Source organism: Nerophis ophidion, linkage group LG05, assembly GCF_033978795.1.
Source record: "Nerophis ophidion isolate RoL-2023_Sa linkage group LG05, RoL_Noph_v1.0, whole genome shotgun sequence".
Lineage (NCBI taxonomy): Eukaryota > Metazoa > Chordata > Actinopteri > Syngnathiformes > Syngnathidae > Nerophis > Nerophis ophidion.
In genome coordinates this window covers 57,419,902-57,433,668 of record NC_084615.1, presented here as the reverse complement: position 1 = coordinate 57,433,668, position 13,767 = coordinate 57,419,902, and the positions used below count along the sequence as shown (strand labels likewise).

The window sequence follows — 13,767 nt, the reverse complement described above, 5'->3', positions numbered from 1 at the left end:
CTCAGCTAACTCCCACCAAATGACGATAAAAATCTGTGCAATACATACATGAACACATCTAGTAGCTTTAGCATCAGCTTGTTTTGCCAGTGACTTTAGCCTTAGTTCAAATCTGCTTTGAACAAACTAAAACAAATGTCTTGTGACTGATTATTGGTACAACATGTAACAAAGTACTGTAAATAGTGAATATTTTATTTGATTTATATTCGTTCCTCTTGTTTATTGCCTCTATTTTGGTACATATCCTCAAACAAGGAGCTTGTAAAGTTCAGTTCTGAGTTGGTCATATGGATTGTTGGTACGATGATCCACTGTAACTTTTTTCAATCTTGCTAAATTTCTTCAGCTTGATCAATTTATTTGAGTGGGTATTTACATTTGTTGTGATATGAATATTGTTTTAGGCTGGAGCAGTTTATCCTTCATCTGACCCATTGGACACCCAGAATGCAGGACTGGACTACTATGGTCAGAGACCATGGAGACAAGGACATCAGAGTAGGTCTTTAATGCATATTGACGTTTAAGGCAATGTTCACAGTAGCAGCACTCAATCAAATGTATTCATCTTATTGTTCTTGTGTCCACATTGATTTGATGAATAACAGTTTTGGCTAGAAGGATGCAAACCACTTCACATCTCTCAAAATTCATATTACACACACACACACACACACACACACACACACACACACACACACCCAACCAACCAACATTTTTGAAAGTATTTGAAGTAACTATGCCTTTATCATGATTTTATGTCCAATCAGTTTCAATCAATATTGGATTCATTTTGTCTACAGTTAAGAAACAAAGTATATAAAAGTAATACTGACAAGTACAACAGGCTTTTGAATGTGAATGACTATTTGGTTTATAGTTTATTGTGGGTTCAAGTACAGTATTGGTAGCTTGTAGTAAACTTAATTATTATTATCTTAAGTACAATTTGTGGTTAAGTTTATTATTGTCTGAAGTACAGTATTAATAGTTAGTTTGTATTCATGTTCTCCATTTCTACTGAACAGTGGCAGCTTCATCTTATCCAATCGTCTTTATGTATTGCACCTGTAAGTGTTCCCAAACAGGATACTTTCAAAGGCTCTTTAAGCTCTAGATTCTCCATGGCACCATCGGTAGCCATGACTACTGCAACCCAAAAGCTGCTCTAGATTTGATAGATTAGATTTGTTTACCAACTATATGCCATAAACACGTTCTGTTTAATAACATGTATTTGTTTTAATTGAATACAAAAAAAGTCTGATTACAAATACAGTACATGTGCTGTTTGCATATGTACTAATTTGTAATATTTGTGTACATAAAAAATGTCCTATATCATAACTGACAAATGACCGTTTTAAGCCTTCGATGTAATCATAGTCTTAAATACTTGAATAATATCTCTGAGAAATTTTTTAAAATGTTATAATTTTTCTTGTAGGTATTGATCCTCCTGACCAAGACAAAGAAAAGAGAGGAATCCTAGCGTTACAGATTAAAGAAAGAGATGTACCACATTCTGTAAGTGCATGCAATGGTACACAACACCCTTATCTTTTCAACGGAGAAAACTGTAGGAAGTAAACTTGGATAGACTTTAGAGTAGTCAGTGTACTTCTGGTAGAGCAGTAAAGATTTACTATGCTCTAAAAATGAAAATGTTCGTTTAAATATCTGGAAACAAAACTGAATACATCGATAAGAGAATTGTGTCTACAGTCAAGCATGGTCGTGGTTATGTCAATCTCTGGAGCTACATGAGTGTTGCTGGAGCTAGATAACTATGGTTCATTGAGGTGGAAAGATGAATTCCAACTGCGGATAGTCTCTATTTCTCTCCCTTTTTTCTTCTCAAGTTCAATTTCAGCATATTGTTGTCCTGATAAGGCCATCAATGAATTGTATACATGAGTAGAATGCATCCTATCATGCATTGTCGTCCTGATAAGGACATCGATGTATCTTCTTAAGTTATTTGCAGCATATCATACTTTGTTTTCCTAAGTCTTTTTTAGGACATTGTGTCTTTTTTCTTCAGTGACATTCAGTATACACTGCATTGTCGTCCCAATTAGGACATCAAAGTATCTTTTTTATTGAGTAGAATGCAGCATATGTTGCATTGTCATCTTATTAACGATATTAACACATTTCTCTTAAGTTATTGTCTTCCTGATAAAGACATCAAAGTATATGTTGTCTTAAATTGAATTCTGCATATTATGCATTGTCTTCCTGATCTTTTGAAATCAAAGTCTCCTTCCTTAATTGAGAGCAGCTAATCCCAAAGTGTCGTCCTTACATGTCATCCGACATCAAAGTTTCTTCCTTCTTTAGTAGAATGTATGATGCAGTATTGTTATATGAACCAGTAATATAAAAACATGTATTAATAAAAAAAGTATTTAAATTTAAAGGAGCTTATATAGTTATTACTGTGAAAACATGTGCGGTGTAGACTGAATACATACGCTCCTTCTTTCTCTGTACATACATTAGGACTTTGATGTGTGCTGTGTGTTCAGCATTTTAGTATATACTGTATTAAAACAAAGGATTGTGTTTGCCCAGGAGGTGATCATCACTCTTCTCAGTAATGCTGTTGCCCAGTTTAAGAAGTACAAGTGTCCACGAATGAAAAGTCACCTCAGTAAGTAACACTTTACTATCAAATCTTTTATTTAATTATGCTCAACTACACAACCACCATAAAACACACATTCTTATGACTTCTAGCAACACTACAATACACGCAAATTATTAAACAAACTTCACATTTGTGTTAGTGGATGTCTTCCCACACTGGAAAAATTGCCCCTCTTAAAAAGAGTAAAAAAATAAAATAAAATAATACAAGTTAATTGTGCTTGACAGTAATGAGCAGACACATCTCCCAATAGAAAACTCAACATTGTCTTGGTGAGATTTCATGATATACTACATTATATTTAAGCTTTAAAAACGTAAATGAGCTTGAAATTAGCAATTAAAGTATCATTAGCTATACCGGTACTTACTACTAGTATTGTGAATTTGTGTGTCTTATAACAAAGGTGTGATGCTCAAATGTAGTATTTCTTTCCTCAGAAGATCTATTGTTTAAAAATAAGTTTTTATGTCACATGTTTAGATATTTTGAGTAGCAATTAGAAATATATATACTTGGTGAGGTTGTGTTTTCAATGCATTCATCCCAATACAGCTATAATTCATCCAAATATATCCAGCACAATGTAAATATATGTACTTGCTAAGATAATTTTAATTGCGTAGGCTGTAAGTCTTTTTTTATACTGAGATTGTTCTTCTGTACTAAGATAGTTTTTCCAATTACTATAAGATGCATGTAGAACATGTTTTGCACTTAAATCAGGGCCCTTTGTTTTTTAACACAATTAATGTCCTTCCTAGGTGTGGTTGTGTTGTCCATCCATCCGTTTTCTACCGCTTGTCCCTTTCGCTGCATTCGGGCGGTAGGCGGGGTGCACCCTGTGCAAAACATAAAAAGCAGAGTGTCAACAAATTTTTAATGGGGACCGAAATGAGTACAATCTATGAGAAAGCTACATTTCTAAGCATTGTTTGTGTTGTTATCGACATATAATTTGATGATCATTACAAGTTTATTTTATAATGAATCCATTTTAACTGCTTTGCATTTTTTACCAGTGGTGCAAATGGGAGAGGAATACTATCATGCTCAAGATTATGCCAAAGCCCTCAAGTAAGTTATTTGTTTTTCTCGACTTTTCACTTTTACACGCTGATATTTATTTTCCTAGATGAACACATCACATTTAACTTTCTATTTTTACTTCTATGGTTTCAAAAATTGTCTTGTCAGTGAGTTGTTCTGTGCTTGTTTTGTTATCAGGCTGTTGGACTATGTGATGTGTGACTATCGCACAGAACATTGGTGTGGAATCCAGTCAGCCATTTTAACCACAGCTCTTCATTGTGCCTACCTGATGGCCAGTGTCAAAGACTACATCATATATTGTATGGAACTTCTTGGCAGAGGTAAGTAGGTAGTATTCAGACACTAAACCAATAAGCCAGAGTGTTAATGCACAATTACTGTAAGTGTAATGTGTAGTGGTTCAGACTAGTGGTGTCTCCATGTTGACCAGGTGAGTGACTGAGTACAGCAGGTGGGTTGCAGGATGTTTTGAGATGATGTATGCTGGGCTGATCAACACAATGTTCAAAAGTCCTTATAAATAAAGTTTTTGTAATGCATCACCATCAACATTTGCTGTTAAACAAGCACTTTGGTGATTTTATTTATCTTTTTTTTTTTATAATTCCACACAAGGATGTTACAATATGTATTCATGCATTTTAAAGGAGCATGTTACAGGATATATTATAAGGCTACTGCGATTAATTTGCTTAAAAAAATGGTTGCGTCGGTTAATTGTTTGAGTTTAGCTTACAAAAATTGTTCACTTCGCACCGCATGGAGTGCTCTGAATTTTAAATATGTGGACATAGTTTCCGCACGGCGACTGTAATACGGCACACATAAGAGCAGTGGTGTGTGGGTGCCGTGATCCGTGTGGCGGCACACAGCTGACTTTTTATTTATCTTTATAAATGTATGTCACTGTTGTTGGTGCGTTACAAAAAAAAAATTTAAAATAAAAAGCAAGCAGAAAATAGTTATTTATTTCGACTATTTTCATTAAAATATATGTTGAGGCTACAAAGTGTGTTTTATCCGATTACTTGATTAATCGAACATATTTACGGACGGATTACTCAATGACTAAAATAATTAATAGCTGCAGCACTAATGTATTCATATATTGTGAGGGATGTTACAATATCTTTCAGTATATATTTTCATTATTGAAGAGTATGTTACATTATATATTTCTAAATTCTATAGAAGAACATACAGTATATAGTCATATCCGTAAAGGAAACTGTACCTATATATATTCATATCTTTCAAGGGGTCTGTTAAAATATACATTTGTATAATTTTTTGAAGATGCTGATATTTGGATGTTCTATTTCAGCTTCAACACTGACCAATGAGCAAAAGTCCCGGATTGAGCAGAACCTCATAAAAGTTCTCAAGGTGCGTCCACAGCATATCTATCTCTAATTTATTGTTACCCACATATAAAGAAAACAGAGTACTGTAAAAAGATATATGTTTTGCAGATGGGAAGTAAAGACAGTAAAATTATAATAATCATAAACATGCAAGTATCACTAATATATTGATGTTTCTCATATCATAATTTTAAGGGGTGAGCCCCCCCTTTGAAACTATCCCCCATTGCTCAAGATCCTTTATTTTTATTTATTCATGAAATTAATTTGTACATACAATCCACGCCTGCAATGTTTTTATGTAATTGCAATGGAGGAAAATATGGATTCATAGTTCTTTGCTTCTGTTGTTGTATAAGTTGTAGATAATATAATAATGAAGTGAAGTGAATTATATTTATATAGCGCTTTTCTCGAGTGACTCAAAGCGCTTTACATAGTGAAACCCAATATCTAAGTTACATTTAAACCAGTGTGGGTGGCACTAGGCGCAGGTGGGTAAAGTGTCTTGCCCAAGGACACAACGGCAGTGACTAGGATGGCGGAAGCGGGAATCGGACCTGCAACCCTCGAGTTGCTAGCACGGCCACTCTACCAACCGAGCTATGCCGCCCCACATGCCCCCCACAACATGTCAATGCTTTGTATGGCTCGTATTCAAATATATGTGTTATGGCAGTGGTCCCCAACCACCGGGCCACAGCCCGGTACCAGTCCGCGGACCGATTAGTACTGGGCCGCACAAGAAATAAAAAAATAATTTCTTATTTTATTTTTTTTTTAGCTATCAAATCAACATAAAAAACACAATACATACATTATATATCAATATAGATCAATACAGTCTGCATGGATACAGTCCCTAAGCACACATGATTGTATTTCTTTATGAAAAAAACAAAAACAAAAAAAAACCCTCTCCCCCTTCTGGGTCCTCCCTGTCCGTGGGACACATTTTCAAGCGTTGACCGGTGCGCTGCTACAAAAAGGTTGGGGACCACTGCATTATGGCACTGAGACTTAAAGTATAAATCCATTAGTCGAGCACTTAACATTATGGTTGTCAATCTAGTGTTTCATTTACAAAATAACATAAATCCATGCGCTAGAAAACTTGTATGGCCTATTAATTGCAAATGATTGTATGCTGTATGTACATAGTGATCATCTCTCCATTTGTTGTTTTTAACAGAACAAGATTCCTGATGCTGAGCCTCAGTGTGATCAATCTTCTGCTGCTGCTGCACGTGCAATGTGGAATGAAAGCATGACTTCTTGTAGCTCAAACCAATGTATTATTGATGTGCAGGACTATATACCCTTCAGTGAGTAACACTCATTATACTGTACTCAAAAGTGCATTTGACATGACATAGAATCATGGTTGATGGCTTTATTACACATTTCTAACAATGTGTCTCTATGCTTTCAAAAACAAATAGGTAGTAGGTAAAGTGCAAGACTACCCATTGCTACTGGATACGTACAGTACCTTGGACAATGTTCAAATCCAACACAATAAACTGCACACTACTGGCAGCTAATACTCCAATTAAGATAATTGTGAAAAAAATATACAAGATTATTATAGGTTGAGGTACAGTAACAATAGTTTTAGTTTGTGGTATTGTTTTCCATCTCGACTGAACAACAACAGCACATTGCTTTCTACTTATTTACTTGTCTTTCTTTACATATTTCACCGAGAAGGCTAAGTGTTCCTAAATAGTAAATGTTAACCATAGAATAAGTTTTTTAACTTCTGGCTCCTCCTTGGCACCATCACTAGCCATGACTCCTGCTAGCCAAACACTGTATTTGTCTTCTGAGTAGTTGCCATAAACACTTTTTTGTCCATCACTTTTATTGTTTCTTGTGTGGTAAATCCATACTCCTCTATACCAAACGGAATATTCCGTAAATTCAGTATGGGTATTACTGAAAAAAGTAAAAAACTTTATTGTAGCTAGTACTTTAAATACACACATTTCTGTGAACAACCAGGTAATAATTTTAAGTAAAAACGACTGTAGAATGTGTGGCAGAATACTTTATATCATTTCATAAAGCAGTTTGTGTGGTGTAATTTTTAAAGACATTTCTCACATCCATATGTGCCCCTAGTTCAATGCAAAGCCAAGTTCCAGTCTCCCAGTTTTCATGTGGACCAAGCTATCCAACTGCAGGTGTTCTTGAGAGTTGACTGTCCTCATCCTATATCCTTCACCAAACTGGCTGTCAGCTTGAGTAATCAGGTACAATATATTGAAATAACTGCATTACTATATTTCACTTAATCTTATCTATACTTCATCTGTTTACATTTGTCAAGTTCTTTTTTTATGCATTCTACCGTAATTTGTAAAATACGGCAGGTACGAGGTGGCTAACAATGAAGCTCATGGGAGTAATTTATTGCGTCCATAAAGCCTGCATCACACTTGTATGGTAGATAGTTGTGGCCATAAACCAAGGAATTGGTGACCTTTGTTATGTAACTTAGACCCGGAGATCGAGAAAAAAACATAAAAAGAAGCTTGTTTGCGCCCAACTTTTTTTTGCTGTTTTGAGGATTATGATTAATTCTTAATCCAAACCGGAAGATATAAACTTCCCATCAGTCGACATACAAGTGGGAGCAGACATTGTTCCGTAAGTTATTGTGTTTTTTTATGTTCGTAGTTTGTATTTCTTGTTTAGCATTTCGTAATAGTGCTACTTACTGGATCTGCCTATTACTCAGCTTCTAAAACTTGTATCTCATCCTCCGTGTATCCAGGCTCAAAAATATGACATTCTGGATCATCATCTGTATCAAAGTCGTTGTCGTTGACTCTCATGAAGTCTGCCATGATACCTACATGATTACTATTTTTGTTGCAGGAAATAAAAACGTTGTGATGCGTCTGTGAAATTAATGCGCCGTCATATGCTTAAAATGCCCAAAATACGTAAATATTACATGTTGTTATTATAAATGTGCTTGGAGGTTTTTGATATTTTTAGAGCAAATCCCATTACTCCCAATGTTTCCAGACTCTTACTAGCGTTAATTTTTGTGTCAGAATGCATTAAAAAAAATCAAAAAAACAATATATGTGTGCTTTTCTCACATAAGGATTGTCTACAATGGGCACAATTCCACAAAAATAGCAGTTCCCCTTTAATCACGGGTCAAAAAGGATTTTCCACATTTTTTTGTTTGTGTTTACCTTTTATGATACTACTTTAAAAAACAGTTTTTCTTGTTTTGTTAGTAGTTTTAAGTACAATCTCAGATGTATTATTGCACATTAATTTTTTCATTTAGACATCATGTAGTGTGGGTCTTAAAATCCTACTAAAATTTCAAATCTAAGTAAGGAAAACATTTTAAAATGTTTTATTTCTAACATGTAATAAACTCTTACAATGTATCGAATAAAAAAAAACCTGTTTGGATATGTATCAAACAACAAGATTCATTCTGTGAAATACACTTATTAACATTCAAACACTTTAACCGTAAAACATACACATAGGATACTGTATCTGCAACTTGTAGATGACAGAGCATACATGAGGATAAAAGGAAGTCTTTGGTGGTGTCTGTTACAGTACAGTAATTTAACAATGATGCCCTTTTACTGCCAACTAAATAATAACATTGTGTGGTATAAAACAAGTGAAACATCAATACAATATTTGTTTCCAATGTTTGATAAAACCTTGTGTTTAGGGTTTAAAGTTAGAAACAACACTTTTGCATAACATTGATAACAACTTCCGGGAAAACCCAAATTGATTTGATGCTATTGGAAAAAAAGCCACAAAACATTGCAAGATTTGCTATAAGTTTTTGTAAAAGCTGCCACAAATTCAGGTATTTTAGGCCAACAAAGAACAATCACCAAAAAATGCAAAATGCTGAAGGCACTATAATAAGATATTTCATTCTCCTATTCAAGTGGTCATTTCAGTACTTCTCCACATCAGTTGTCCACATGTTAGCCGTATTTACTCACCCTTCCGAGAGTACGGCCAACTCTGTTTCAAAGTTGGTTGCAAACATGGCGCCCTGTATTCCTGTGAGGAGCTTTTGACTAATCATAAACGAGATCATCTGACCATATCTCTGATTGGTCAAAAGTCGCTCATGTGACTACACGGCGCCATGTTTGCTACCAACTTTAAAACAGATTTGTCATACTTTCTATGCACGGCTCTGGTCCTTCTCCGTCTTCCTCATCAACCAAATGGCCTGTAATGCTTTGATTAGTTAATGGCAAGTTTTTCCAGCAGCAGGAAGGTGGTGTCATGTTCATTGTCTGCATTTACTTTTGGATGAAAAGCAGATCCTGCTCCTTTTATGCAGCACTACAGCACACCCAAATGCACAGCAAACATGACCACGCAATCATGACTTTTTGAAAGATTAAACGTTTTTGATTATTTTACTTGACTGTTTGACACAATTTAAAGACTTGTTTGCAATTTGAAGTCAACCAGCTAGGGACTCCCTTTCTATGGTTAGATGTGTGAAATGATTGTTTTTTCCTATCTTTCTAGGAATACAATCAATGGTGTGTTGTGGAGGCAACAAGTCAGGAGTGCAAACTTCTAATGCCTGGAAAAACCAAATGTTACAACTTCAGCTTTGTGGCAAAAACCAAAGATATCGGGAAAAAAATTGAGGTGAGCTAAACTGGTGTGTTGTCTCAGGGTCTTCACACTTTTTTGGACCCTAACCCTGACAAGTATGGTTGGAACGGGCTAATTTTCATTACCATTAAAGTGATTTAAATACAGTTAAAGTTAATTTTAAATCCTTGTAACAATTTTAATTTTTATTACATTGTCAAACATTTCCTTAAACTGTTTTTATTGTATTCTCTGAATTCATTGAAAACAACCTAGCAAAATTTCACAAATTTTAGCATTTCAATTGTAAAATGAAAACTTCTTGTCACATGGGCAATACTGCTAATGATAGTCAATAAATGTCAGTTTCATTGATTTAACTTCAATATAGGCTCCAGCACCCCCCCGCAACCCTGAAAGGAATAAGTGGTAGAAATGGATGGATGGATGGATGTGTTCTTCAAGACAAAGTACAATTATACTACACCAAAACGTCTGTTCAAGCCATGAAAATACATGTAGCATTATCAATGTAACTTATTTAAAAGTATCCATCCATTTTCTATAGTGCTTGTCAGTTGGTTGACGGGTAAGGTAGAGCCCACGACACAAACTTGCAAACCATATTCATATCTGCTGTATGGACAGTATACAGTATAATAACATGTATGTATTTGAGGTGTGGGAGGAAGTGAGAAAATGAAAGTAAGCTTGGAAAGAACATGCAAACTCCACGCCGAGAATTTCAAACAGAGATTTTAACCCGCTGTCTCCTGACTGCAGCAAACATGTTAACTAACAGTCCACCGGGCAGTTCTTCAGTTGTTTAAAATATATCCATTTAAACAATTTTTGTCAAGTAAATGTTTGTTTCCTTATCAGGTGACTGGTATCGAGGTCATGTTTGGCAGTGGTCGCTGTGTGTTTTTGAGATGGAGAGGTGCCGGCGGGGACGCGGCCTTAACCCAAGAAGTCCTGCAGAGTAACCGGTCATCAGGCGGGAGTGACGCCGAAGAGGAGCTAGATTGGGACCGCTTAAACATCCTGCAAAGTACCATGTGAGGCGTGCTGATTACTGCTCATGTTATCCTGCACAATATTCCAAGTTTGGCTACAGTGTGCTTGCTCTCAACTGCTTGTCATGTTTAGGATCATATCAAGAGTACCAAAGGTCCATGTGGAGCTCCACCATCAACCTCCTGCTCTCAGCAATGAAATGTACTGCATTCACTTCACTGTTCAATCCCTAGAGGACGCTCTATCCAAGGACCTGAAATTGACTGCAGGACTCAAACCTGGTATTTCTGCACAATTTTGTATCTCTCTCTCTCTCTCTCTCTCTCTCTCTCTCTGAGTTTTTATTTATTGTACATCCCACCTCAAATAATACTTTCACACAAGTCATATGAAGCTTTTTACTTTAAAATTATTGAATTTGAATTCATTGAATTAATATTGATTCATTTGAATTTGAAATCGAATTTATTCACACTAAAACACTATGTACGGTAATATACTGTCAAACAGAGCCATCGTGATGATGATCTAGTTTATTATGGTTATGGCTTTAAGTTTATTTCGAATATGTATACAGTTACATATGATACATCACATATTTTACTCCTTACCTACTCCTTGCAAATCCAGAAAGGAGTAGTAAGAATCCGATGCCTTTTCCAATTTATATTAATTATTAACATATATTGTCACTTTCAGTTATCATTCTGTAACAATTAGAAACAATTTAACAAAATTTTACAAGGAACATCTCAAATATAAATAAATTAATGATGTAAAACAATACATTTTTACAAATCTAAATAGATAGATAGATAGTACTTTATTGATTCCTTCAGGAGAGTTCCTTCAGGAAAATTGAAATTCCAGCAGCAGTTTACAGAATTGAGATCAATTTAAAAAAGTAAATAATGGGGGTTTAAATGGAAACAAAATATAGAAATATTACAACAAGAATAAAAAATTAAAAGCAACAATGGGAATAAAAATATAACAGTAAAATAAGAATATAACAAGAGAAAGTAGGCAGTAGTGACCATGTTATGAAAACGTATTGCACTGTTATTGTTTTGCATCCCCTGTCATCCTTGTACCCCCCACCGCAGAGAGGAATAATCACACTTTGGATTTTTGATTAATTGCAATTAATCATAAGTTGTTTGCATGGTTTTAATTAACTTTAAAACATGACCCCAATATTAACAAATGCATTTTTATTGTCAAAATGTCATCCAGAATTTTTTTTAAAACATTTTACCTGAATGCACACCATATATTCACTCAAAACTTGTTAATTGTTTTATTTAAAGTACCGTTTGAGTGTATTTTGAAAGGAAATGTGTCATTGAGCACAATTCTTCACTCATCTTTGCACTAACGTATGCATTGACTTGATCACTGATCATATAAAAAAACAGCCCCGCCTGTAAGGTGCCCAACCATCCACGGTTACGATAAAGTAGCATGTATGTGTCAAAGTAAATTGTGTGTAATTGATGACTTTGTGTTTATACATGATTAATGCCATAACCTTTTGTGATCAATCACAGTAGTTAATGCATTAAATTTGACGACCCTAATATAAATATACACATAGTCAACATGTCCAAAAAGAAGCAGGAAGAATTAATCAGATCTTAATTCTACCTGGTTCGTCAGGACAACAATGTGATTTTTTAAAACTAATATCTGTACTTTGGTGACTTTCAATGCAATGTCACCCAATAGGCCCTTGACCCCTCATCCTGATACATCATGTGACACTTTCATACAAGTTTCACAATAAATATAGTTGTTTGATTGGTTAGACTGCAGTGAAAGCCAGATTCAGTCCATCCATAATGCTTGAAGTCATTTATTAACATGTGTCATGAAATATTGAAAAATGTTGCAAGAAGCAGCTCATTAGTTTTGAGGATCCAGAATAAAAAAACAGTGGTTTACCAGTTACTGACATCCTGGTAACGTTTGTGTCCCTGTCATAGATTTTAATGTGTTTTGGATGTTTCCTTACTTTTACAATGTGGAAAATAGGTATTTGACCCCCTGTTGTTTGACATTAAGTTCCTACAGAGATACAATCACTTATACGCTCGCTTTACTCTCACAAAATACAAAATGTGAAGAAAATCTACCAACATAAATATAATGTTATAAATGATGTTGTATTTAGCAGCAATAATTATGTATTTATTTGGATTGTTGTTTTAGGCCAAGATGCTAATCTAAGCCAAACTACACGCGTGACTCTGGATAACTCAAAGGTTTGTGATGACACGGCACTTCCTCTGCTCCCTGACATACCTTTGGGAAATCTGGAAGCAGGTGAAAAGGTACAAACTCACTTTTATTTTGACACTTCTTCTAGATAACATTTCCAAGACCCACAAGTGTAGACAGACTAAATGATGACTGCCTCATTACTCTGCCACCAGACAAAGCTGTCTGCAAAACAAAACAAACAGAAAAGACACATTTTTCCATATACTTTGGGAGATTCCCAGAAATGATCTTTGTCTACCAACATCCTAACTGAAGTTAAAAATCTCCTGGATTGTGATATGCTCTGGCTGTTCCCTGGAATATTAATGAATGACAAAGAGGTGGTGCATCGACAATCTATTTATTGAAACAAACACAACCACACCGAAAAACAGCTTCTCAACATACATAACTCTTATCTAGCTAGACAAACTGGTGCTAAATAAACTGATTCTAAATGACACAATTAAGTTGGTTCCTGTAGACTTATATAATTTTTTTGAAAGGAAAAACACAATCGCATTTGACACAGCTTTTGTCTGCAGCTGGAGAAGTGTGTCTATGTGACGTGTTCTACAACTGGACCCAGGCTGTTCCTATTCCACGTAGCTTACAGCGTTGATGTGATGGTGGATGGACGACAGATAGTGTGCAAATGTCAGAAGGTAACCACACAACTATTTCAATAATCACACACCTTTTTTGTTTGTCTCTTACAGGGTCTGCGTACAGTTTTTACTTGGATGTATTGAAGGCGCTAACATTACGTATAATGAGCGATATGTCCAGCCTTCT

The 13,767-nt window shown here is 35.2% G+C and overlaps 1 protein-coding gene across 1 annotated transcript in view; it reads left to right on the top strand.

The window, feature by feature from the left end:
• trappc11 (trafficking protein particle complex subunit 11) overlaps positions 1–13,767 on the top strand; it is a 40,149-nt gene that overhangs the window by 14,146 nt on the left and 12,236 nt on the right. The window contains exons 11-23 of the mRNA XM_061901569.1: positions 408–501; positions 1,451–1,530; positions 2,581–2,659; positions 3,679–3,733; positions 3,884–4,029; positions 5,034–5,095; positions 6,266–6,398; positions 7,198–7,328; positions 9,622–9,747; positions 10,576–10,751; positions 10,843–10,991; positions 12,922–13,043; positions 13,518–13,637. Coding sequence (XP_061757553.1) covers positions 408–501; positions 1,451–1,530; positions 2,581–2,659; positions 3,679–3,733; positions 3,884–4,029; positions 5,034–5,095; positions 6,266–6,398; positions 7,198–7,328; positions 9,622–9,747; positions 10,576–10,751; positions 10,843–10,991; positions 12,922–13,043; positions 13,518–13,637 — 1,473 coding nt within the window. The remainder of the gene's footprint in view (positions 1–407; positions 502–1,450; positions 1,531–2,580; positions 2,660–3,678; positions 3,734–3,883; positions 4,030–5,033; positions 5,096–6,265; positions 6,399–7,197; positions 7,329–9,621; positions 9,748–10,575; positions 10,752–10,842; positions 10,992–12,921; positions 13,044–13,517; positions 13,638–13,767) is intronic.